The following is a 14,489-nucleotide window of genomic DNA, read 5'->3' on the forward strand; positions in this document are numbered from 1 at the left end:
TACAAAGGAACATTCAAAATTGTCACAAACTTGCTCAACTATATTATACTTGCATACAAACTTGTCAATTCAATTACAAAATTATAAGAAAGCTTTAATTTATTTTTTCTCTCTTTTTGAAAATAAGAAATTTTAATATAATGGAGCGAACATACGAAGGTTCACATGGTACCTTTTCGTGAGACACTTAGTTTAATCATATTGGTGTCACTGAATATTCATTGTAATTTTAGATCCCATAATATGTTGGACCATTAAAAAAAATCAATATCTTCTAGTCACGTAACTTCCATAATGAAATACAATGTGAAAAATCAATTCATCTATCCCTTGCATTCATAGTTGATCATGTCAGCTAGTAGGCTACACATGGAGAGACTCAAAAGTTTCATAAAAATAATTCAACACTAAATAAAATAGTTATAATTGTAGCACTTTTCGTGCATGACATGGCTTGTTAGATCTATGAGGCTTTAAAGAACTCCAATAATTCGTTTACATTACCATGTTCTATGATAGTCAACAGTTTGTTGTGCCTTTTCTATTATATGTGCTAAGTATGAGCTATTTTTGGAAATCATGAGAAAATACTAAGCCTAACTTAAAAAAGCATCTTTTATAGCATACATTGTTTAACAATAATCATACAATTTTTCCTACTTGTGTTTTAGATACATTTCTACCATAACATCTCAACATATTTTACATCTTGTTTTTATCTTTCCTTGGAGTGTAGCACAACAACCTCACCATTTGGAACCAACACTCCAACCTTTCTCTAATAGGACATTTTGCACAAAAACAAACCCGGAGTTGTATTGTATGGCATGCTACACTTTACAGAGCAAACTAACTTCTTCTTGTTAAGAAACGATACTATTTCTTATAAAGCCAAAAAGCTACGCTTAGTATGACAAAATCCTCGAGCTGTAAAACCCATAGTATATGCCTTTTTCTAAAAGCGGTTGGTATATAAGAACAAGCTTTACAGCTTGTTGCACCTCTCATTAGCAAACTTATTTTGCCAAGCAAAGAAATATCATCTTTTATATATATGGCTACAAGCTATCACCTGTAAATTTGAGACGATACTGCATAGCAATTTGACTGTGAATGCACAAAACACACCAATAGTTTTCATTCTCTATTCCCCCTAGGATCTTGCTTCTTAAGTTGCAACCATGGATGTGCTTTTGGCATCTAAAGCCTTTCCTTCACCATCCAATGCCACCGCTGAGCAACAAATTTCAAAGCATGATAAAACCATTATAGATGATCAAAAAAGCTATCTAACAATACAAAACTCAATCCTAGTGCTAATAAGGTAAACTATTTTTTATGTGATGATATTCTTATATCTGAAAACCATTTTCATCTCTAAATATCAGGAATTGTGGTAAACTAGTAGCTATTGCATTACATATTTATTTAGATGCATTATGCATCGATATGTCAACTTTTTCACAGGCGGGGATGATGTTGTCCTAGAATTCCTACTAAAACATATCCTAGATTTGGCATCGTTATCAAAATCTTGTGTGGGACTTATTTCCTCCCAGTAACCCTTTCTAATTTCCAGCTGTAAGTACAAGATTATCTGACGGACGGCATTCGTTGCGCCGGTTAGGCATCACCTAGGTAGCAAAACTAGATCCCATCAGCGAAGAGCCCAAGACATCGACGCCACATTGTCTCCGTAGGACATCATGGACATTCCAGAAGTTGCCACCTGCACAATGCAGACAACCCAGTCCCAGTCTCTCTCTCTCTCTCTAAATGAAAAAAAAATAAATTAAAAAATCTACTTTGTACTAAAAGATGAGTTAAAATCGCACAGCCACACCAGTACCACCACTCCCTATTAGATCATCTGTCAGTGTGTGGCCTCACTCCCCGATCCCTCGCCACAGCACAGGTACCTCGTGAGCCCAGTGGAGTCCGCCGCTCGCCACGCTCCACCTCCTCACCGCGCAATGGCGATGACCTCCATCGCCTCCCCGTCGTCCAAGACCCTGATCCCCCCGCGCCACCACGCCGCCTCCCCGTCCACCTCCGGCGACTCCCTCCGCCTCCGCCGCGCGCCGCCGCGCCACGGCAGGCGGTCCCGCGGGTTGGCTTCCTCATTGGCGCCGGCGCGGCGGCCTTTCGTCTTCTCCCCGCGCGCGGTGTCCGACTCCAAGAGCTCCCAGACCTGCCTCGACCCCGACGCCAGCACGGTACGCCCGCCTCCAGGATTGGGAATGCAGCGTTTCTTGGCGCGCCCGTCTGTCATCTAGCCTTTCCTGATGGGAAATTGGGACGCGCGCAAAAGATTGCTTTTTTTATTATTATTATTATCGTCACTTTGTTGATCTAGATGCGCAAATCAGCGGCTGGGATTGTCGTCTTGTGTTCTCATCTGCACGTTTTCATGGTTGCTGATAATTTATTTGTACTAGGTTTCAATAAACGTGGCGATTGTAGGATGCTAGTTTTTTTTTTAGAATACAATTGTAGGACGTTAGTTGCTGTGGGGTTTATGTGATTGAGTTTCTTTGGAGCCAATTACTTAATCGATCAGGAAGTTATGATGGCGAGTGGTTTGTGGTTCGTGGGTCTTACACTACTGGGCGACCGCAATGATTTTGGATCATTCATCTAGTTTAATCATTTGTTGTTCTATTAGTTACTGTCAGTTGATGGAGAAATTATAATGGTCCATTAATCATGATATTTGGACGGTCTCTGTTTTTCAATCGTCACCTGTTCCCATATGATGTTATTTTTTGGGGAATGCTAAAATAATTGAATTCCAGAACTGTGCATCTGCCATTACTCATCAATTTACCCACTCTTTACTGAATTGAATTGGCTATTTGCAATTAATCTGCTACTTTTGCTGGTACAGAGTGTTCTTGGAATCATTCTTGGAGGTGGTGCCGGGACTAGATTGTATCCCCTGACGAAGAAGCGTGCCAAGCCTGCAGTGCCATTGGGTGCTAACTACAGGCTTATTGATATCCCTGTCAGCAATTGTCTGAACAGCAACATATCGAAGATCTATGTGCTGACTCAATTCAACTCCGCTTCTCTCAACCGTCACCTCTCAAGAGCTTATGGGAGCAACATCGGAGGCTACAAGAATGAAGGATTTGTCGAAGTCCTTGCTGCACAACAGAGCCCAGATAATCCTAACTGGTTTCAGGTATTCCAATCAATATTGTGCGTCTCTTATTTTCTCTAATGTGAAATGTGCCATTGCTATATCATGCACACCAGAGATTCTAATGTTCTACTTCATCCTGAGATTGAATTGAGAAAAAAAAGGATGCAGCTCTGTTCATAATTTTCTGGATAATTGTATCTCATAGTTAAGGCCAAAATTTTGATTTTTGATGCAATCTATTATATGGGTACATAATGATGTTCCTTCCCCTAAAATAACTAGCACATTAAACACCATAATCTCATTTTTCTATGTTTCATACTCCAGTCAGCTCCCTAATCTGTAATGTTATTTTCTTTATCCTTTGTATTACCTTCAAATTTGTATCCCACAGGTAACAAAGGTCATCCCAATTGTTTACTGAAGATGAGTTTGAAGTGTACTATCATGTCTCAATCAAATGCATGCTTTTCTACAGGAAGTTTTGCTAGGGTCCTTCACTAGCTTGCGTATAGCACTGATTTTCTTGTATATTTCTTTTATCTCAGGGTACTGCAGACGCTGTAAGGCAGTACTTGTGGCTATTCGAGGAGCATAATGTGATGGAGTTTCTAATTCTTGCTGGTGATCACCTGTACCGGATGGACTATGAAAAGTTTATTCAGGCACACAGAGAAACGGATGCTGATATTACTGTTGCCGCCCTACCGATGGATGAGAAACGTGCAACTGCATTTGGCCTTATGAAAATTGACGAAGAAGGGAGGATAATTGAGTTTGCGGAGAAACCAAAAGGAGAGCAGTTAAAAGCAATGAGTGTACGCTAGTTTTGTGCCTGCTAATTTGAGATATACAATTGTGAACAATCATTTAGTACACCTAAAATATTCTTCTTTAAAATGCCTTTACATCATGTTGCTGCATGGTCGATGTAGGTTGACACCACCATACTTGGCCTTGATGATGTGAGGGCAAAGGAGATGCCTTATATTGCTAGCATGGGTATCTATGTTTTTAGCAAAGATGTAATGCTTCAGCTCCTCCGCGAACAATTTCCTGGGGCTAATGACTTCGGAAGTGAGGTTATTCCAGGCGCAACAAGCATTGGAAAGAGGGTATGCAAAGCTCATTGAATCTCTAGTTGTTTGTTTTCTTCAGTTTATTGATGTCTCATTTTATGTTATTATATAGCATTTGACCTTCTTTCACGGAAATGCCATCGTACCATACATTGATACTCTAATAAATTCTCTTTTTTTTTCACTTCCATTGAAGTACAATTTATCGTTTATGTGCGTTGAGAGCTGCTAAAGAGCAGTGCTCTAAAACGAGCTAGATGCTAGGCAGGTGGGGGGTAGCGCCTAGCGCCTGATAACTGATGAGGCACGCTGGGAAGAGATTAAGTGCTAGGTTAGAAGGTGGCAGTGCTTAAGGGGCTCTATTTCTTTCTGCAGGTGCAAGCTTACTTGTACGATGGTTACTGGGAAGATATTGGTACCATTGAGGCATTCTATAACGCAAATTTGGGAATAACGAAGAAGCCAATACCGGATTTCAGGTATGTTTTCACTCTTTACCTTGCTGCAGCCGAATAAGGAGGACATGGAGCGATCCATGGATCCACTCTAGTTCAATTTAGCTTACTAACTTCACAATATGAGGTGAGAAAATTGTCTAGTTAGCTAATTAAGTTGAACTAGAGTGGATCCATGGATACCCATTGGTGCTCCATCCCCATCCCTACAGCCAAAGATTATGAAGATTAATGCATGCAAAGTCTTAAGTTCAGTTTCTCACTTTTGATTTAATGTATGCCTTCAATCTGAATGCAGCTTCTATGACCGTTCTGCTCCAATTTATACACAACCTCGACACTTGCCACCTTCGAAGGTTCTTGATGCTGATGTGACAGACAGTGTTATTGGTGAAGGGTGTGTTATTAAAGTAAGTAGTGTTTTAGTTGATCCCTTTGTTTACTACACTTTTATTGATTATAATGTTTTGTTTTCAACATTACATATTTAAAAATCTTCTATAGTCCTTTCTGGGCTATGTTTTAATATTTGCTCCAAAGTAATTTATCATACTTCAACTAATAAATCCTCTTTGTCTTGCTTTTTATACGTGCAGAACTGCAAGATACACCATTCAGTGGTTGGACTCAGGTCTTGCATATCTGAAGGTGCAATCATAGAGGATACTTTACTAATGGGTGCTGACTATTATGAGGTAGAAATATGCAAGTGTAGATGTAATATGCTGCTGTTAGACAACAAGCAAACTCATCCTTTCATTTGTGTTCTATTTTGCTAGACTGAAGCAGACAAGAAACTCCTAGCTGAAAAAGGTGACATTCCCATTGGTATTGGGAAGAATTCACACATTAGAAGAGCTATCATTGACAAGAATGCTCGAATTGGAGACAATGTGAAGGTATTCCAAACTGATAAACTTACGGTCAAGCACCTATTGGTCTCTGTGTTGTTTTTCGTTGTGAAATTACATAATACTGGATGTTTCATTTTTTTCCTGTCACTTTCTGCATTGTTCTTTTTGAAAAATATTAAATTGAAATATGAATAGACTTGCATAATATTTCATAATTTTGCATGGAATATAGCTTATATAAGACTATGATATACACTTATCTTGACTACATGAATCTTTAGTTTGCCCTTTTACTGTATTTAACTGTGTGAATTAGAGTTCTGTTTTCCACAAGAAAAAGCTTTCAGCAAGTCGTATATCACATTTTCTGTTGTATTTTTTTTTTTAAAAAATGAAAATGCAGAGCAAAATATCACTATGTGCTTTGCAGCTCTTGTCATAAGCATAAGCAGTTAAGCACAAGCATATGCCATTCAGGTCCACTCAGAAGTCAGAAGCACCTGCATTGTCCAGATCCACTGCCGCTAATAATTGCCATTCTTTGATAGACCTGCTTTTGCATTTGTTTGCTCTCAACCTGTCATGACCAGAAGAGTTAGTTTGATGACGTGAAGAGTTCTCAACTTGTGATCAATAAAAGCAAACAAGAACATTGCATTACATAAGCCTCTGTACCACACATCGTCTTTGGTAGTGATCTTCCTCACATGACTCGTTGATTTTGTAGATAATAAATGTCGACAATGTTCTAGAAGCCGCAAGGGAGACGGATGGATATTTCATCAAAAGTGGAATCGTCACTGTGGTTAAGGATGCTTTACTCCCTAGTGGCACCGTTATATGAAGTAAGTTATTTTTCTTTTCTACAAATACTTCTGCAGTTAGTAAAGCTTTGCTCCAAAAACTATGAAACATTTCTGAAACTTAGTAAACCAAACAGGTTGAAATGCAACATTCTAGCTAGAACTTGCAAGCTTGCTTGTTTGTATGTCATACAATGTTGCCCAGTACTTTTAGATGTTGACAGTTTTCTCGACAACCAATGATTCTGTTTGTGCTTCCCTGCAGGTCGGTGGAGTGTCATTGACGAGCATCGGCACCGGGTTACATGCTTAATCTGCTGATCATCAGCGTGTTGGAGATCATGAAAGCAATAAAAGAAGTGCAATTCAAGGCACCTTTTTTTTGTTCTTTTCCTCAATGTTGTAGGATATAATGTCGTAGTGGCAACTGTTCGGAATCAAAAATACCTGCTTGGATTTTGGATACTTCGTCGGCTTGTGTAATTATAATCAATTTATCATCCTATACTCCTGTTGAGTGCAGTAGAATGGTCCTCTCAGGGGTTAGTGGTTGGGGGAAAGAAGTCACCCAACCACCCGGGCTCGAAGATCACATCCAGTTTAACGAGACACCGGGACGTCTTCTCGTCCATGTTGAGCGGAGTGGAGACGGTGCACTACACTACACATAAAGCACAAACTAGTAGACCAGCCCGTAGGTCTTGGTTCCCATCAGATTTGAACTAAACCCACGTCATCAGAGCATCTCTGACGTGAAAAGTACTGAGAGACAATCGAACAGTGGAGATTGCGAGAGCTAAATGAGAGTGAATCTCGTGTTTATTTCATTGATCTGGACCTCGTTTCTCTTTATTTCCCAACAGGTGTGCCATTCTCCATTTGTTTCTTGCATCCGTGAGGCGTCTTGTTTTCTTCTGACGAAAACATCATGGGAAAAGTAGCGCGCGATTGTCCGGCCGATTAACGAAGCGTAGAGCAAAGTGCGTAATAACATGGACAATAGAGAGTGAAATCCTGTGTTTATTTCATTGATCTCGTTTCTCTTTATACAGAATGAATGAATGGGTGTCTCCCCGTCGGAGTGTCTCTCCTGTTGGGAACAACCACTCATAGCGGTTTCTTGAAGATAATCGGTTTGTAACAAAAAAGAAATGTAGAGAAACAGAGGGAGAAGAGAACTAAGTGATGAAAAAAGAATAGCAATGAGGCTTTTTCTGAAAGGTAATTATTCCATCTGATTTTCACATGAAACAATTTATTTCATCTGTATGAATCATGAAAAATTATCGCGCTTCAAACGGGGGTAGGGTCGTGTGGCGGAGGGTCTTCATCGATTTGACCTAAGAGATCGGTTTCTTTAGAAGAATTGGTATGTTTTATTCTCTTACTAGTCTTTGCCTTTACTGAAAATATAAAACTCCTTTTTAGAGGAACTGAAAATATATAAAGAGGACTGTATGTCTGTATGAAGCAGTATAAGCTCCAGACGAGGAGACCGATTCTTTTACATGGGTCAATTTAATTCTAGCTTCCCCCTGATTGTATGTATGTGTGTGTATATATATAGAGAGAGGGGGGGGGGGGGGGGAGGGAGTACAAATGTACAATCTTAGGAGACCAACAATTATTTAAAATGTATTAATCACCTTTCTGTTTTGGCACAAGTCCATAGGATGATGACGTTTTATTTCCTTTCACCAAGTATCTTCTGAAACTCTAGTTTGAACACCTAAAAGCATTTAGGTCCGTGGGACAGGATGGGACAGAACAGATCTATTTTATTTTTGAGATATTTGGATGAAAAGCAGCAGGATGGAATAGTTCAAAATCAGATAATATTCTTCAAAGATTTAGACCGGAGTTGTTCTAAAAAACGGTGAAATGCAGCTGTCCTACTTCTTCGAAGTGACACTGATTGTAAACTCGAGGTATTAAAATAGACTCGCTCTATCTTACCCACCAAACAAGTATCTATATATAAATAGAATCATCCCATCTTTAAATATATGAATAGAATCATTTAATCTCACTCCACTCTCCAACCAAACACTACCTTAGTGGGCAGTTTTTCAGAACTCTGATATCATTCTCGTTGCCCCGTTCAGGACACTAGTTATATTTGAATCCGCTGGAGCCATTGCATTCCTATTCCTTCCTATTTTTCAAAATGAAAAAGAAGAATAGTGTAAATTTCCACTTCAATTTCCAAAGCACCACAAGACTCTATCATATGGTCTCGCGCTTCAAACTGCAAGCGACTACATGTTCAGAATTAACCACTGTTCCAAAGTTTATTGACATGATCTCCAGTGCTTCTCACTCACAGAAAGAAAAAGAAGGAAGCTACCAAATACCGGTAGCCCAATAAGCCAAAATCTGCTGTTGTTACAAAACTGCACGCATTCGACGTCAACTCGGACACAGGGAGATTACCTCAGTTGAAATGGTAGAGAGGCAACTCAGAATTGAGGGGGTGGGACATCACCGTCAGCACGTCCGTCACCGAGACCATGGTGCTTATCGCCGCCTTTAGGATCTCCCGCGAGCAACCGGGCTTCACCATGGTCCTCACCTGAGAGCACATCAGTGGGCATGTTATTGTCAGACCTGCTTCTTGGACAGGTTTAATCTGAAACTGCCGAGAGGCAGATGAAATGCACTGGGTTTAATGAGCGAACCTTGCTGAGATAATCTTTTAGTATCTCAATGTCACCCATGTAGTCTTGGTTTTCAATGGTCAGTGTGATGGGCTTTGCATCTGTACCAGGCCCTTCAAATTGAATGCCTCCCGGAGTCCTGTAGAAGTCATCGAGGAGAAAGCTTGAAGCTTTCTCTCGTAGCAATCTGAGTTATAAAAGAACCAGTTTAGTACTTCAATTCATATATAAGCACCCGCAGAAGCAGTCGAGTGGTCAACCAATGCATATCATGTATTCAAAATCTTTTGATATTTTCATGTTTTATTGTACTAAACAACTCCGATATCTGTTGCCACTTGCCACCCTGTAATTATAAATGGAACTCCGTTGCATAAGAATATAAAAAATGAACTATGTATCTAAAATTTGGATCACACGTAGTGTTGTTTTTCTGCTATACGTAAATAGACTATCTGTTTAAAAGGCTGCATAAGCATTAAGTGACGCTCATGCAAGGATTTTTAGGACATTGTTAGGGAGCAACAGGGCATTACTTTTTTGCCAAATTCCATTTGGAGCAGAAAGTGACATGTTTTCTTGCTATAATTTCCGGGTTTGAATTATTTGTAATGTCATAAATCATCGAGGTAATGCACAAATTCTTGTTGTCAATATCAAATTCGAAAGAATAAACAAGCATAATAGCTTATGGAATAAATTAAACGTTTATCTTTGCTGTGATATTAGATTGCTGCTTGAAGGCATCAAACCAGCAGCACTGAAGCTTTCAAACTCTGAACAGTGAGGACTTACTCGTAAGCCTTCCCTTTCAGGTCAATTGGAGAAGGATGAATGGCAGGCTTTCCTATAGGGATTGCTCCAGGGCCACGTAAATGCCTCTTGACACTCATCATCGCCTGGTAGTGACAACAAATTGTACTACTGGGTCAGTAATGAGAACATAAACAGATAGTAATCTTTTTGCATCTGAAAAAGCTAATATTTGTTCGCTATAGTTTATGAACAAGTATGGGCAAAGGAATTTCTCATTGCTAGACCAGTTACTGTCATGGGACCAGGATATTGTATGTAGGAAATGTGAAAGAAGAGGCCCTTTTTCCAAGATTTACTTCTATACCGAGTCTAGCAAGAAAGTTACAGGGAAAAGGACATCATAAATGACAATCTTACAGTTAGGGGAGCAGCAGCACATCTCCATTTGTCTACAGGGTCCTTCAGATTAGCCACAGTTGCCATGTACCCAGTCAATCCAGCTGCTATCATATGCATGGAGATATGTCCAAGAGTCTAAAATGTTCGAAAACAGAATTGTCATCAGCATCAGGACATTTAATTTTCCAAAATACAGTGGTATAATCCTTACATAAGCGTAGTCACAGTCAAAATTTGACGGTAGAGATCCTCGAGCCTGATATCCGAAGAAATGACAGACGGAACTGAACTTCCTTCCCTTATACCTTCCTTCTTTCTGGAAATCAAACAACACAATCATCATGGACAGATTCAGAGATGAAAACTCAAGAAAAAGTGACACTAGTGAAACTTACTGTTCTCTTTATCATTTCTGCTTCCACTAAATGAGCTAACAGTTGCTCAGTATCTATCTGAAAACAGAAGGACATTATAACACCAATTATTGCATTAAATACGTTTCAACAAGTTGCTAACTGAGCATCCAGAATCACAAACCTGGGACAACTGTGCAGAGTTATCTGATTCTTGGTGGAGGAGCAGCTGGGTGAAAATATTACAAATATTTAGACCTTATTTATCTCAATCTCATGCATATTAAGAAAAAAGCAACTTTGCTAGACATGCAAGACCTCTCTTCTAATGAAGGGTGGCAAGAATTGGAACAGAGCAGCTGCCCAGGGAGACAGTTGTGATGACATCTCCGCCACAGGAACATTGTTGTTATGAAGGATATTGATTTCCTGGAATATTTGAACAGAATCCAATAAGAGATGGAAGTGAAATAATGTTGTTTACCTTACCAGGTAGCCAGAACAACCCATACCTGTATAAGAGCATACATTTCCGGAATGCTTTCTATAAGTCCTTCTGGAACAACAAGCACACCATGGTATTTCCCTAAAGATGGATACGAGGTATTAGTTTATGATTATCAGAATATCCTAAATACCTTGGTTGATTAAAATATCTACATAATAAACCTCAACAAAATCTACAAACTTCTTTCTACTAATTGATGCAAACACAACAATCAAAGAACTGTACAAACCTAATTCTGCCCTTGCTTGTACTCCATCACATATCTTGTTTATAATTTCCATCAGTGTGAGTTTTGACAATGCCACCTCCTCTCCTAAGATGAGCTGTACAGAGAAGTTGAACAAAAGGATGCTGATGCTGTTCTTCACCTCTTCTTAAAGGAGAGTTATGGCCATGAGTTTGATCAAATCATACCATGTTTGGGTGTGATTGAAGTGCACATTCAAAGGCAACATGAGATGCCTTTCGACCCATTAGACGAACGAAATAATAGTACTGGTAGTAAAAGAAAACACATAAGCCAAATGGTGATTTAGTGGTAACTAATTAGGATTGCAGCATGCACAATTAACTGATTTGAATGGATGATTGTATAATTACCTTGCCAGCTGAGATTGCATCAAGGCAGACATTGCTTACAAGCTGAGAATTTACCTGAAAAGTAGTTTCCATACAAAATGACATGAGTGATATATGGACAGTGGTATGTCGTATTCGATTCCATGTCCCTTCAGGGTCAACCTATTATGCAAAAGTGTGCAGTCCATGTTTTTTACCTTGCACACTGTATCAAATCCGACAGTTGTTTCTACAAACTGGTTCTTGAGATCACCATTCAATGAAACAGGCACACCAACAACCTGTTTAATGGAGGCTTTGGCTTCTTAGAGATTTCTGGTGCACTCGAACATATGAGCATTTAAAATTACAGCTTAGACTAATATATAGTTGTACCTTGGTCTTACAGTTATTCCGGACAAGGGTCTCTGCAAGCTGTGCAGCATCCGAATTGGAGGTCACTCCTGGAGACCGAGGAAGAACTATGTCAAAAGAATTAAATGCTTTACTTGTACTAAGAGAAAATATCTAGTAAGTATTGCGATTTCACATGTACTTTGTCAACATGTTACAACATAACAGAACTCAAAATGGTTTGCACATTATATATTGATGATTAGCAACATCATGCTAGAATATCTCAATTTGTTTCGGAAATTAACAGTCACCACTTGTGCTATACTGCTATGTGCAAATGAAGTCAAAATGAAGGACAGATCCCTTTCAGTGGCCTTTGGTGAGCAATTTAATTGGCTTCTATTAATTAGTACCTCCAATGATGACCAGCCCATCCAAGTTCAAACTGCGGCATGTTGTCATTGCAGCGTTCATTTGCTTAGGCATGCGGATCTGATCGATACTCCTACCGAGCAAATCAAAACCACCTTCAAAAGAGCAAACAAATATGGTGTGATTCTTGAGAGTAACAGAAACATGTCAAGAATCAGGGGACAACAAGTGTACCAACCCTGGTTCTTGTACGAAGCAAGAACATCGTTTGTGATCTCCAGTGTCTTGTTTGCAAACAGTCCCTGAGTGCCACCTATACAGAGGCATAAATTACTACTGTAAATGTCAAAACTAATTTATTTCATTCAGAGGCTAAATTATACCCAAAAATATTCTATCTAGATGAAAAAAAAGGCCCAATCCTCATGGAAATAGTAACAGAGTACTACTGGCCCGGTGGGTGACCGAATGGATCATATCAAGAAATTGGCCGGACAATTACCAACAAATCCGTGCAGCACACTCTGAGGATTATAAGCTTTGAGAGCGTCATGGAGGCCCCAGACGACGTTGTGCCCTCCCGGCGACTGCCTCCCGGAGAACACCACGCCCACCCTGCAGCAATCAAATTGAGCTAAGCCTCACACAATCTTGGGCCGCGCATAATCAATTAAAACCGGGCGTCCCTGAGCTTTGACCTGATCGGGGTGCGTTCCTCGACGGCCTTCCCCGCGGCGCCGGCGTCCGCGAGGAAGCTGACGAGCGGCTGTCCGAAGGTGCACGGGAAGGCCTGCGCGACGACGTGGGCGCAGGTGGGGTCAATGGTAGTGGTCGCGTCGCCGTACTCAGGCCTCACCGTCGGCCCCTGGTAGTGAAGGAATTCGGTCAAAATCGATTCTTTGGCCTTGGATACATAAATCAAGAAACCCCGTAAACCCCAGCTTCATGTGAAATTCAGGCCAAGCACTGCAACTACTGATAGCAGACTTTACAGAGAGATGGATGTGTGAAGGGTGATGATGGAATCACCTGGAGGCAGGGCGGGAGGCGGGGCTGGTAGAGGGCCCTCCGCTGCTGCAGCCCTCCCGCGAGCTCCTTGGGCGCGCCGAAGTCCGCGTTCATCTCCACCCTTTTTCTTCTTCGCTTCTTGATCTTTGGTCACGGATGCTTCCTATCAGAGTCAGTAGCTCACTCTTCTTGGTGCAGTTCTTGACTTCTGGTGCAAGTGATAGTTGCTGTCCTGTAGGGAGAAAGCGAGGTGGGGACAAGAGCGGGATCGAGATACACGGGGGACGAGGGAGGCATGCGTTGCGGGCAGCAGCCCGCGGCGCCGGCGGTTTGGCAAGTCTCGCTGTTGGTTTCCGTTTGTCAGGTGCGAGAGGGGGTCGACAGGGAGAGTGAGCCGCGGGCCACTCCCGAATCCCGACCGCGCTGTGCGCTGCAGTGCCCACCGGCGCCCCGCGATGCGGTGTTTGTTTGTTCTGTGGGTTGGTGGTGGCCGTCGCCTGTTTCTTTACGGAGGGGGCGGGGAGTGGAATGCGGCATCCAATTATTGGAGACAAGGGTGGATTCATGTATCTCCATCATTTGTTTAGTTTAATGTGGATGTCTCTTTTCAAAGAAAACATAGGCCGTGCTTGACTCACATGAATTTTACAATGTCACCACCTAGTTGGCTAGTTCCTTCTAAGTTAGTAGAGTTTTTAAAATCATTTAAAAAACATAAATTTTACATGATTTTTGCATGAATAAGCGCAAGTCCTATGAGATTCCTTTTGGAAACCGTGTGTTCCAGTAGCGAAAAAAGTTCATACCAAGGAACATAAGAAGTTTCTAAGGCAGTGATAGAATTGTACCTTGATGTAATTGTACCAAAAGCTTTTATCAAGATAAAAAAATGGGAATTTAGTTATATTTGTTAATCAACTGCAATGAACATACTATGTATCGCTGACTGACTTAAAATCTTGGGAATCCCTATCCTTTTATCTGGATAAAAAGACAGCATATATATCATGATTTCTCTTGCATTGATTAATATGAAAATCCCTCAAAGCAAAGAATGTGCCTTGCATTCCGTGTGAATTGTGATGTTTTTTTATATATAGATTGAAACAAATAATCTTATTTGAAAGTGAAATAAGCCAGTAGTCCATGTTGCTCTCTATCATGTGATTCGTGTTTCCCTGCGTA

At 40.6% G+C, this 14,489-nt stretch overlaps 2 protein-coding genes across 2 annotated transcripts; one reads left to right on the forward strand and one right to left on the reverse strand.

Moving 5' to 3' along the window:
- The first annotated feature begins 1,826 nt into the window (after window positions 1–1,826).
- Window positions 1,827–6,841, forward strand: LOC133898917 (glucose-1-phosphate adenylyltransferase small subunit, chloroplastic/amyloplastic-like). Its single transcript, XM_062339730.1, has 10 exons — window positions 1,827–2,216; window positions 2,888–3,184; window positions 3,694–3,963; window positions 4,081–4,260; window positions 4,600–4,703; window positions 4,978–5,089; window positions 5,276–5,374; window positions 5,459–5,578; window positions 6,261–6,378; window positions 6,602–6,841. Exons 1-9 carry the CDS (start codon window positions 1,974–1,976, stop codon window positions 6,375–6,377), a joined length of 1,542 nt encoding a protein of 513 aa, XP_062195714.1. The 5' UTR covers window positions 1,827–1,973; the 3' UTR covers window position 6,378; window positions 6,602–6,841.
- A 1,726-nt stretch (window positions 6,842–8,567) lies between these two features.
- Window positions 8,568–13,907, reverse strand: LOC133899065 (pyrophosphate--fructose 6-phosphate 1-phosphotransferase subunit alpha-like). Its single transcript, XM_062339980.1, has 19 exons — window positions 13,326–13,907; window positions 12,995–13,161; window positions 12,799–12,911; window positions 12,535–12,609; window positions 12,338–12,451; window positions 11,964–12,031; window positions 11,786–11,869; window positions 11,610–11,663; window positions 11,424–11,504; window positions 11,239–11,332; window positions 11,014–11,087; window positions 10,820–10,930; window positions 10,686–10,730; window positions 10,544–10,600; window positions 10,360–10,464; window positions 10,167–10,283; window positions 9,789–9,892; window positions 9,015–9,180; window positions 8,568–8,908 (listed from the first exon to the last, which is right to left on the reverse strand). Exons 1-19 carry the CDS (start codon window positions 13,416–13,418, stop codon window positions 8,771–8,773), a joined length of 1,860 nt encoding a protein of 619 aa, XP_062195964.1. The 5' UTR covers window positions 13,419–13,907; the 3' UTR covers window positions 8,568–8,770.
- Window positions 13,908–14,489: the final 582 nt, after the last annotated feature.

The sequence above is a fragment of the Phragmites australis genome, chromosome 18 (genome assembly GCF_958298935.1).
Source record: "Phragmites australis chromosome 18, lpPhrAust1.1, whole genome shotgun sequence".
Lineage (NCBI taxonomy): Eukaryota > Viridiplantae > Streptophyta > Magnoliopsida > Poales > Poaceae > Phragmites > Phragmites australis.

Excerpts from the sequence above, each read along its gene's own strand:
- LOC133899065 (XM_062339980.1), bottom strand. The coding sequence starts at position 13,418 with ATGAACGCGGACTTCGGCGCGCCCAAGGAGCTCGCGGGAGGGCTGCAG. Across the intron at positions 12,032-12,337 it reads TGGGCTGGTCATCATTGGAG|GAGTGACCTCCAATTCGGAT; the intron begins GTACTAATTAAT and ends CTCGGTCTCCAG. Across the intron at positions 9,181-9,788 it reads CTGAAAGGGAAGGCTTACGA|ATTGCTACGAGAGAAAGCTT; the intron begins GTAAGTCCTCAC and ends TTTATAACTCAG.
- LOC133898917 (XM_062339730.1), top strand. The coding sequence starts at position 1,974 with ATGGCGATGACCTCCATCGCCTCCCCGTCGTCCAAGACCCTGATCCCC. Across the intron at positions 4,261-4,599 it reads CAACAAGCATTGGAAAGAGG|GTGCAAGCTTACTTGTACGA; the intron begins GTATGCAAAGCT and ends TTCTTTCTGCAG. Across the intron at positions 5,579-6,260 it reads GAATTGGAGACAATGTGAAG|ATAATAAATGTCGACAATGT; the intron begins GTATTCCAAACT and ends TTGATTTTGTAG.